Source organism: Pyxicephalus adspersus, chromosome 9, assembly GCF_032062135.1.
Source record: "Pyxicephalus adspersus chromosome 9, UCB_Pads_2.0, whole genome shotgun sequence".
Taxonomy (NCBI): domain Eukaryota; kingdom Metazoa; phylum Chordata; class Amphibia; order Anura; family Pyxicephalidae; genus Pyxicephalus; species Pyxicephalus adspersus.
Genome location: NC_092866.1, coordinates 56,254,496 through 56,266,304, shown reverse-complemented (window position 1 = coordinate 56,266,304; position 11,809 = coordinate 56,254,496). Strand labels below are relative to the sequence as shown.

At 40.1% G+C, this 11,809-nt stretch overlaps 1 protein-coding gene across 1 annotated transcript in view; it reads right to left on the bottom strand.

Moving 5' to 3' along the window:
• PDHX (pyruvate dehydrogenase complex component X) overlaps positions 1-11,809 on the bottom strand; it is a 62,469-nt gene that overhangs the window by 41,763 nt on the left and 8,897 nt on the right. The window contains exons 2-3 of the mRNA XM_072421558.1: positions 8,754-8,837; positions 5,323-5,423 (exon numbers count right to left, since the gene is read on the bottom strand). Of these exons, the coding sequence (XP_072277659.1) occupies positions 5,323-5,423; positions 8,754-8,837 (185 nt within the window). The remainder of the gene's footprint in view (positions 1-5,322; positions 5,424-8,753; positions 8,838-11,809) is intronic.

The following is an 11,809-nucleotide window of genomic DNA, read 5'->3' as shown; positions in this document are numbered from 1 at the left end:
CTGTAAATTCTGGATCCAGTTAATTATAGAAGGGTTCCCCCCTTGGTCCAACTCGGGAGTAGTCTATGGGCACTGATAAACCTGTCTCTAGTTCAACAGCTGTCTTTCCCTTAGACCACTTTTGGTAGGCACTTACCAGGGGATGCTAGGAACACCCCACAAGACCTAAAATAATCTGAACCAATTGTGTCTAGCCACCAAACGACGAAGTTCAGATCCTTACACTTGTCCATTTTTTTTTTTCTACCAACACATCTTCTTGAAGAACTGATAGTTCAGTTGTTGCCTAAAATACCCAACCCTTGAAATGTGTCATTGTAACAAGATAATCAATGGTATTCACCTCACCTGTCATTGGGTTTAATGTATTGAACAATCAGTGTGTATACATAATTCATTTTTATTTCATTTTGAGGGCGTAGTGATAGAGATTTGTGTTAAATGTTTCTAGCACAAAAGGCAAACAGCCATAACAAATTTACTAGTAAGTGGAAGCGTAGGAGGGAGAAAACATTACATAGAATAGGAAATATTACAACGAAGTATATGGTAATGTGCTGTATCTCCAGCATTAGCTGGGTCTGATAGGACAGATTAAGCCACATAGTAAAAGTGCGGAATGGCGGAGAACTTTTACATCGCATAAATAAAATGAATAGGCAGGCTGACTGAAAATGCAAATTGCAGCAAAAAGCACAATATATTTCAATATCGCTCTGCACGTCTAACGTTTGCTGTGAATCGTGCTGTACAAACTGATGAATAGAGGCAGCTCAACAGCTCAGAATCAGGTCACTGCTTGGTTTAACTCCTTATGAGTAAAGCAGGTGGGCTGGAGGAGATGGGTTCTTGGAAAGCTCAAAGCTTTATGCATGCAAGTTTGGAAGTCTTAAGGAAGCAATGGGTGCCTGATCATTGATTTCAACTAAAATCTTCCCATAAACATTTAACATAATTGATGCATGGTATAAATATATATAAAAGCCTCCCCTTTGAGACATCCATAAACTATGACACTGCTACTGGGTGCCACCATCTTGGATGTGATGTCTGCAGCCCCAGCTGGCTCAAGGCCAACATTCTATAACTGACACTTTAGCAAGAGGAAGGAATAGAGGAATTGGGTCAGCATAAAAAATAATTATATTCATCATTAATTTTACAGAAATCATGGGTTGTGAAGAATTTGTATCATGTACAGCAGTGTTTTGTGACCTTTTTACATGGGGAACCCTTGAAATAACTTAGGGAATCCCTCCTATAATAACTATATTCACGGCTCACAGTATATTAGCATGGTGGTCAGTTGGAAGAATGCTTCTTATATTGCTGGCCAATAGGAAGAATGTCATCCTTACAGATCTGACCTGAGAATCCCAAACTGCTCAAAGAACTGCTTAAAGAACACCTAACAATTTCTGGAGAAACCCCAGGGTTCCACGGAACACTGGTTGATAAACACTGGTTTAGACACTTAGCTACTTTGGTTTACCCACTTTAAGACTTTGCATTATTATTTCACATAATTAGCCAGCTGTAGTTATAAGCAGCCAGTGTTTAGAACAGGAAGGGGAAACCCAATAATTAATTGGAGATAACTGTGCAGCACAGTTGAGTTCACATGCAGAGACCACCCTTCCTTTTTGCAATCCATAGCCCTTCTCTGCATAAAGCAGTGGGCTATAGATTAAAAGTGGGAAGACGGCTCTGCAAGTGAACTGACTCTTCTGGAGTAGTCACATTCACTTGCAAATAAACTCAGACTGTGTCCGAAAATGGATAAATAAAATCAGGTAAGTGTCTATATGATACACAGGGCTTGTTATATAAATGCTCATTAGGACTGAAGAAAAACCACCATGGGAGAACCCAAGGGAAGGAACAAGCCTGGAATAGATCTGGCCCAGGAATGAAAACATTTGACAACTAATATAAAGAAATTGTGAAGAACTTCATTCCAGGTTTGCCGGAACACCCAGGTTCTCCTGTGTTAGTTTATCTTGTCCAGTCTTGGAGAGTATTAATATATCAAGCCCACAATCTTCACAAACCATGTAATTTGTAGTTGTAATAATGAATATACAACACATGCTGCAATTTCTCTAATTGTGTGAGCCTAGAAAACACAACTTGGATAACTAAATAATAATAGTTCATATTGAGCTTACATTCTGAGGCAATGTGTTATCAATTATTGCATTTTTAGGTCTGGTATACCTGCTAGCTTCATATAAAAAAATACTATTAGCTTTCCTTTATTTAGGCACTCCAAACATTCGGGAAACACCTTTATCCTGGAACTTGCATGCATTCCTAAAATTAAAAAAAAAATTTAATTTTCCATTTTATTGCAATTTCTCCACTGGCTTCCATTTTCATCTCACTTTACACCCTGAGCAGTAGGCAAACACACCAAGGTAATGTCAGCAATTACATTAAATATTTCATCGCGTGTCAGAAAACAGGACGCTAGGAAGAGAGCCTCCCACCCCAGGGGGATCTAGAATGTCAGAGAATTCCTAGTGACATTCCCGGGCAAGGACAAGAAGGTCACATGTTCAGAAACGGTATGAAATCCACTATATGTGAGGAGTGTGTCGGAATTCCCTGGGAGGGCGAGTATAGGAGATGTGCCGATGTATTTACCACCACTGTAACATCCTTATCGTTTACTATTGTGCCAAGGAAAAGCCAACAACGTGACATCCACTAGCATTCCATTGCTTTGTCTTCGTCTCAGAAATTAGTAAAAATTGCCCAGCTATTCGGAAACAAAACATTTCAAATTATTTTACCTAAAAGGAATTTTAGATTTGACATTTATTCTTTTATTTATTGATTGTTCTATTTCTAAATTATTTAAAGTCCTAATAACTAGGCTTAATAAAGATTTACCTGTATATCGAGCTATGCAATGCACATTATTCCTCAATAACTGCCAAGGAAATTTTTTGAAGTAATCATGGTTCTGCAATACATGTGCAGTGTTAGTAAAGTGCAACATCCATGCAGCTCTATTACTCTCATACCACCATATTTTTTTTTAGAAAAAGAGGTAAAAAGTAGATCTATATCCTAAAGTGATAACATTAAGGACCCATTTCCACATGTGCCCTGATGTGGAGCATAAAGAAATGCTTATGGTAAACAAAGTCACTTCAATAAACATGGAAGTCTCTCTGTAATTAAGTGACAGGTATACATTAAGAATTTTACATTTCAGACATAATATATAGACACTTAACACCCCCTTTACATTCATTACAAATGCACTCAGTCAGGCACCACAATATATCACTGTGTCCCTTAGACGGGGCTTTAAAAGCTTGTCAATAGTATTGAGCCTGTGTCTAATGCCGTGCAGCAGAATGTGATTTAAATGGTTCCATATCACACAGATTTGGGCATTATGTGGAGATGGGATAAGAAAACATTGGCTGCCAGAAGTAAATACAGATGAGAAAGACGTGTTCTGCATATGGCTAAAAGTCCCTTAAAACCAGTGATTGAGCTTAAAACGTGTTACTGTGCAGATAACGCAATCCACATAATCCAGAATCCCCTTCCAGCTCAGTAATGATATGTTTATCCTGCTGGGTCCTGGAAACACTGACCAATCTTGCATAAGAAAGGGGACAGGCTGTGAATCTAAAACCCCTAAACACACAGCAAAGACACGTTACAAAATCATGTTACCAAATATCTGACATCGCTCTATATGTGTGCTGTGGTGCCATTGACTACAATTTGAAAATATGATGGTAAGGCTGATACCAGATCACATTTGGGAGCTTATAAAGCTTGAAATTACAAATATATTTAATATGGTATTTGTTATTTTCGTGATACAATCATTTGTGTTTTTTTATCTGGCTAGAACCCAGGTTAGGGCATCTACTACAATTTTTGGCTGAGTAGAGCTAAATGTTAAGGTACAATGGGGACCTAGGTAAGGTAGCAGAGTTGCCCCTTTACCCCATGACATAAGGCTGCGTACACACATGCAATTATTGTGGTTGGAAAGGATCTTTCATGATCTGTTCCAACGACAAAAGACTGAAAGATGTATGAACGAGTTCTGCACATACAGCACCATTCTGCTCTATGGAGGGTGGAGGGGAAGAATGACAGAGCGGCACCCCGCTGCGCTCTCTCCCCTTCACTTTCATTACAATCTCTGGATCCTGGATCTGCCAGGACGGATCCATTAACAATGAACGACAAGCGATGTACAAGTTCCAGATTCTTGTCCAATACTAGCCCTGAGGCCATTATAAGACCAGAATCATCTGACGTGTATACGTAGCCTAAGAGTTACAATAAGCACAAAGAAGCTGTCCTAATCACTTTGTCAGTTCTAGTACAGCCCTATCAGACACAAACTGGTGTAATTGCATCTACCTACATTATATACCAAAGTGTGCACGCTGAAAGATGTCACTTCGATATTCTGTTTGCTGCCAGAAGAACAGGACAAACATCTTGCTTACTAGGCCTGGGTTTGCTGGGATATGCTGCAAGGGGGTAATGTCATTTATCAAGTTTTCCTGATTTCCAGCACATACTTTCTAACACCAACTATGCAGTAATGGCTGATAATGTACAGTCAAGAAGGCACCAGCCTTAGGCAAAGCTTAAATATTAGTACCAAGGCTACATCGCGATCAAGGAAATATTATGGGTATAGAATAATACTGAGGTTCAAAAGACTGAGCGGAATTATAAGGATATAAATATATGGTAATAAAAGTATACCGAGTAAAAAAGGCCATATCACCACACAAAATATATTATTTTAGTTAAGATAAAAGAGCACATTTCCCTTTAAAACATTTAGTGAAGCCAAATATTATTTTAGTACAGATTTATTTTAGTCCAGCCGTGGCCTATTTTAAGGTTGTCCTGGCAGCGTCAGATGCATCAGCGTGTGTTTGAAAAGCAAAGCTCGGCAGTGACTAGATTAGGCATTTTATGCAATGAGTTTTCAGAAAAGGGCTGCAGGCTATTGTGATGCTTTTCAATATAAAACACTGATAGCTCAGCACTACTAACTCCGTCAAAGCGAACAGACACAACATAAAGCTTGGGATTCAAGCCTGGTATAGATGAGAAAGCCAAGATGGTAGAGGGCAATGCATGGTCCAGAGAAGTGAGGGTTTATGTAGTGAATCCTGGCCTAAATGGAAAGTAGGGGGCTAATGAGGAAGAATTTGGGGAGAGGGGAAGTCGCCTTTCTGGGGCCAAATTTTGAACTGGTGATGTGAACCAGCCTTGGCCTAAATGGTCTAGAATTAAAGACAACCATGTGAATAAAACACCTACCATTATTTTGGCCAATACCCCATCATCATTGGACTCCATTGTGACCACAGCCTTGTCAGTCTCAATCTCACACAGAGCATCTCCTGCATTCACCACATCACCTGAAAAAAAGAAAGAGCGATCTCAATACAAAATGTTCAATATTTTGGCAAATTTCCCTTTAAACATATTACACTACACTGAATTGCTTACACAAGGGCACTCAGCACATAAATCTTTGCCTAACTGCCCATTTGTTAAGCGGTGACTCTGTACAAGGTTCTATTTGCTGAAAATCTGTCTCTGTCAGCTGGATCACTGCCTACAACATAAACAGGTCACAAATACTTTCAAAGATAATTCCAACATCTTCATTTCTAGGACAAATCAATCTGTGCTTTGGACTGGAAATATTTTGTCCACCAATTCATCACACAAAACGTTTTAAATTGTCTCCATTCGGCAGTTGGGAATTGGCTTTAGTGTAACACAGAGAAGGAAGTGCTAATGTAACAAGATCAGTAAGGACCGTTAATCATATGACGGGAGATCTGGGAATAGACGTTTAATTATGCATCGGTTTGTTTGTACAGAAGGCACAAAGGAGTTCATGAATGTTTAATAGTAATAAAATAAGACAATTTGGGTTATTTAAAGTGAAAAGTCCAATGCTAAAAGAAACAAAACCATACACATATAATTTGCCTGGAAGGAAAAACTGTAACTGGGGTTAATAATGGTTGCTCAGAGGGAGAATGGAGTGGGGGTAGCAAATGCAATTTACCAACGAGGAATGTGCTGGGGGGTGAATGAAGGATGCTGATGAGGAAGGAGCTGTGATTAATTGCTGAATACAAGTTGCTAAGAATGGATGTGATGGTGGGGGTGAATACAGGTTGTCAGGGACAGGTAAGTGGTGGAGGGGGCGTAATGGAGATTGACATGGAGAGAGATGTACAGTGACTGCAGGGTGAGAAAGCAAGATGGGCACGTTATACCTATAATGCAATAATTCTGTGATTGCTGTAATGGCGGGACCTTATATACCTGTGATGGTGGGGGTCAATGCATGTAGTCAGGGAAAAAAACATTGACTCACCTTACTGCTAGTAGAGGGTTAATGGAAGTTGCTAGAAATAGATGCAACTGGATAGTAAGGCACCCAGGGCTATTGGATATAATGAAATGCTTGGAATACAGATTACATTGTGAGTGTAGAAGTGTTATTCCTAGGCTTGCATATATTGTGTGATATGTACTGGGTACACCAAGCCTCTTAATCATGGCAAAAAGGTCCTGTGTGTGCATCTTGGAGAGGCTGCTCTCTGCAAAAGCTGGCAATTTGAAGGAAAACATAAAATATGCATTTATCACATCTGATTGATATGTCTGCTTCTCAGTAACATCCAAATTGTCTTGGTCTGGTACAGCATAGGAGATAGCACACACCTAGGCCCTCGCAGGCTCTTCTGCCAGTTATTGCCCTACAACCTGGCAATGGTGAAGGATGGTAGGCCAGGTAGTGAAGCACTTCTCAAGCTCTTCCTGACCAACACCAGGCAGCTGTGCAGTAAAAACATGATGAGTAATGTAAAAAGGTGTGAATGAGGTGGCCAAAGACCTATATGTGAGCATGTGAGACATGGTGGATTAGGGGCACTCTAGTCCTCAGTAACAGTACTGGATGAGAGTCCCCAGTAAGTAAATGAAGTATGCAGAAGAATTCTGTTTTATATAGAAGCCTTTCCTAAGATATCATTAGTGTTAAGAGGCTCCTTTGATGCAGAAAGAAACTTTGGACCTGATTCTCCAAGACTGAAGAAGAAGATAAGAACCTGAGTGATCCAGCCAACTTGGAATGGTTCTGGTCCAGGATTGAAAACATTTGCCAACTAATAACAAATGGCTTTTAATAAATCCATTCCAGGTTTGTTGTATCACTCATGATCTCCCTTGATAGGCTATATTCTCCAATCTTGGAGAGCTATAATAAATCTGGCCCTTTGTGTTGTACTAGGATTTATTAGTGCATCAAGGGATGAGTGGAGAGAGCTAGGTTCTCAGCCATATCAGGTATTTCATTTGTGGAAAAAATACAATTTGTCCAAACTGAGCAAAAAAACTATTCCACACTTAGACAAACTGCATTGTCTGTGATGAATAGAAAAGAAGACAATTTGCAAAAAAAAAATTAACAAACATCTATACTGACTGTGATGCAATTTACAGGATCATAGTGCCCTCTGCAGGCAACAATCACAGCTCAGGGATTAGCGCTCAGCATCTTCAGACAGGACTTTTATCATTATCACAAAGGAAAAAAGTCACAGGTAACTACAGTTCATATCCTGTGGGCACCTAATATAAATTTGTAAATGTGTTATACCTAATACAAAATAATAGGCATAATCAAAAATTCCAAGTTCTCCGTTGGCTCTCTATGTTATCCTCCTTGATTCAGTCCTATTGGTCCTCCGGGAGCAGAAATACACTGCCTAAGGGGTCAATATGTGAGTACCAATCATCCTATAAGATACACAGCCCAGCTAATAGTGCCAGAGGAATGTGGACAGACTGGAGTCTTGCCTGAAAAGGCATGTATAGGAAAATACGAGGGAGATAAGTGTGAAGCAGGAATTAGGCTGTATTCTTCCTGGCAGTGAGGCTGCACACTACATGTAGCATTTTACCCATAGAAAGAGAATGGGGAGAACAGCGAGCAGCTCTGTACCAGCACAGTGATGCAGGCCACTAAATGGCTGGTCCCTGCTGCCGGGAGGTACATGGGAACTGCTGCTCTTGCCGCCAGTTTGAATATGGCCTTACTGCTAAAAGACTTCCTGCTTAACTACTGTTACAATATTTATAAAGAAAGGGTTTAGAGCCCCTGTCAGGTATTCGCCCCTGTTCATTTTGTTTTTCACCTGGCACCACGCACCTCAGTACTGGTTCTTAAAGAAGAATCTGCATTTGACAACTGGCAGCAGTGGGTAGTACTACTGCTGCCCCCATTCATCACCATAGAGCTGTAGCTGGGATAAGCTACATGTAGCACCCCCCAAAGGCAGTTCCCTGGCATGAGGAAACAGTAAACGCACTGCAACCTCACCGCCAATGTGAGAATAGCTTTAATATTTTGTTTTTCTTTGGTATATTTGCATTGTGACCAATATGCTCAGCTGATAAGGAGTTCATTTGTTATCTTATGTCATGTCAAAGCAATATAAGTAAATAGTAGTGAGATAATTACTCCATAAAAAGTGCATGGGGAGGTCATAGATAAACTGTTAATATTTGCTGAAGATAGAAATTACTATATATGCATGCCTGACACCCCCGATTTGATGTTGTGCTACTTGTATTTCATTGGCAGCTAAATATTGCGTGTTCAGACTCTACTAAATCAGTATGATTTGTACCACAAACATGACATTTTGCATCCAGCTACTCACCTTCCTTCTTCAGCCACTTCACAATGTTTCCTTCTTCCATAGTGGGAGACAGCGCTGGCATCAAGACCTGAACAGATGGCGCCCCTGAAAGAGAAATGGATGGCATCACATACACCATTTGGGTTGTTTGCCTAAGGGGCAAATCATAGAGCTGGCAAAAAAATTGTCTGACAGAACTGTCATATTAAAGAGATACAATCATGAGAGATGTTGTGATATATACAGACAGCGGGCCTCCTTTATCAAGATGCTCAATGATGGAGTTGTCCTGTGACGGCCCCACATGCATCGATTCCAAGCCAATTCCTGTCCCATCGGAATGGATAGTTTTATTTTTTATTTTTCAAAAATATCATACAATGCCTAAGTTGTGGTTGTGCAAGTTGCACATATATTGCACAATAATAATGTTTTATATTGCACAAATTGTCATATATTGCACAAAAATAATAAAAATATTATTGCACAATAATACAAATATACAATGTATGTACAAATATACAATAATAATATCATAGGCAATTAAAGTAAAAAACAGTTACTGATGTGACCCCCTTTAAACAAATTAGAATGCTCTAGAAAAGACAATGTCATTCTGATACAGTGTTCTTCCTAAAATTTTGTTTAAGCTGGGTGGGAAAGAGCTGTAGGCGGGTGGTGACTACCCCTGTATTGTGACCCAACTTTTCAGTAACCACCCAAAAACAGCCAGGAGGGAACTGAAAAGTGCAGGGAGGTGGCTGGGGAGACCTCTGAACATACCTTGTAAAAGATGTTAAGTGTAATAAAAAAATGCAAAGACTGTAATAAATAGAGGGGGACCTGGGTGCACCCGTATTTTAGCAAAAAATTACGACAAGAAGGTAAGGGATACTTGCAGATTATTTCCAAGAAAATATTCTTAGGCTTTACAGGTTGTCTTTTATTATTTGTACTGACAGGTCAACTTAATTTACTTTAATTACAGAAAGCAGGGGTTTGCTTGGTGTGTTTCTCCAAGGTTTAATCCATAAGCAGCTTCTTCTGTCAAAAGGATAATATAAATGAAACAAATAAACTTTAGGTATAGCAGTTTCCAATAAAACCCATAATTGATAAGAATATAATATCCACAAATGTGAGCAAACCATTTCTGTACTGCAAGTTTAATGTCATCTCAAGACATTACATAATTTGCTGAGGGTCCCTAACATGGCAGCCCTCCCCTCCACCTAGCTGGACTTTATAAAAGCGTGCCAAGTGTTACACCTGCTCAGGAGAACCATGTAATTGGATTAGGGAGATTACATGTAACTAGTCTTAGCAGGTCAAAAGCACAAGATTTCCAAAGGCAGGCACATGCCAGTACAAGGAAGCAGCTATGTTGACCTCTTGTTGTTTTTTTCAGTGACCTCTACAGCTGGCTGGACCAGGAAAGGTTCTGCCCCACTTTAAATAACCAATATCTGTATGGCCAAGATTTGGGACTGATAACATTAGCTGGCCACCTACGAGAAAAAAAATAAAAGTTCAGGTGGCATTCTTCTCCTGTGGCTACAGCTGCAGCAGATTTTGCTTATACGATGATGAACATATCTGGCATATATGCTCAGTTGGCATAGCTGTCCTGTGCCATTGTTCTATGGTGAGCAAAAGATCCGAATACAAACAACGATGGGTGCTTTAGTAAACTTTTTCAGGGGTGACCTATTTAAATCGTCAATTGACCCTTTTTGGTGCTGGAAGCTACAGAGAAATGGGTGCAAATACCAAGTCTGATTGAAATGTAAAAGATGAACCTTACAAATAATTGGGGATCTTATGAAGTAGCCTAGTAAATCTAATAAATGTCATTTGTTGGGGAGGTAGGGGTGCCAGTACATAGTAAAACTGAACATTGTATGAAGGTTGGTATGTTCTCCATTTTCTCACACACACTTACTGTCCCAAAATGCTGTAAATTTGCCACAAAATTGACTTTAATCTATTTACATTTCCAAAGAACCTTTTTAAAAGAGGACCTAAACTCAACATTTTTACTTTACATAGAAAAGTAGACAAGCCTTTTATTTAAAAGTACATTCTTTTTTTTAAATGGGTGCAGCATCTCCCCTTTCTGTCTTGTATGCCGCAGCACTGAGCGCAAATCCTCCCAGGATACATAGGTTACACATTCCGGGAGGCTCTGGCTGCTCCTTCTGCACATACCCGGATATTGGGAATGCACAGAAGCCCTTTCTTTAATGCGAGAAAAAAATGTTGTTCTCGCGCATGCGCAGTGCAAGACCGGGTGACGTATGAATAAGAACCCGGAAGAAGTGTGAAGAAGAAGGCAGCATCCGGCGCTTACACCAAGCCAAAGATACTGGGGCGACTCAGGACCTCATGGCCAGAACCTTCCAATAGATCAACGGATCTGCAAGGTTAAAGGTAAGTATGTTTGTTTTATTTTCACATTAGTTTCACTTTAACTAAATGCTTTAACTAAAATTTCGGGCATGTGCAGAAGGAGTATTTTCCTGCAATAAGGAAAAAACGTGCCGGACTCACGCATGCACTGTAAGTTCAACACACTTTTTTCCTCCATTTTCAGCAGGATATGTCACCTGATCTCACACCTGTGCAGAGCAAGATTGGGTGAGGTAACCAGAAGAAAAAAGAAGAAGGAAGAAAATGGAGCCGCCGGAACTTCCTACACGCCGGAATGAAACAGCCGTGTTCTCCCCAGCCCCTTTTAGCTGGGCACACCACTTTTCAGTACCCACCCCGCTGTTTTTGGGTGGTTACTAGTTGGGTCACAATACAGGGGCTGCAACCCGCCTACAATTTCTTCCCACCTGCCTTTAAAAGATGTTTGGGTTGAACACTGAAGAGGATTCCAAAACGGTAAGGGACCCAATCAAGGACAGCGCTGGAGAGAGCAAGGTGTTTGGGGAAGTAAAGGTAGGTGGGATTTATTCTAAGTTTAGTTCCGCTTTAAGGGTAGAAAAACACTATTGGCTCTATTTATAAAGCAGGGAACAAGACATTCCCTCAAACATTCCCTTGAGGGAATCTTCCAGGTCCATGTGTTTCAA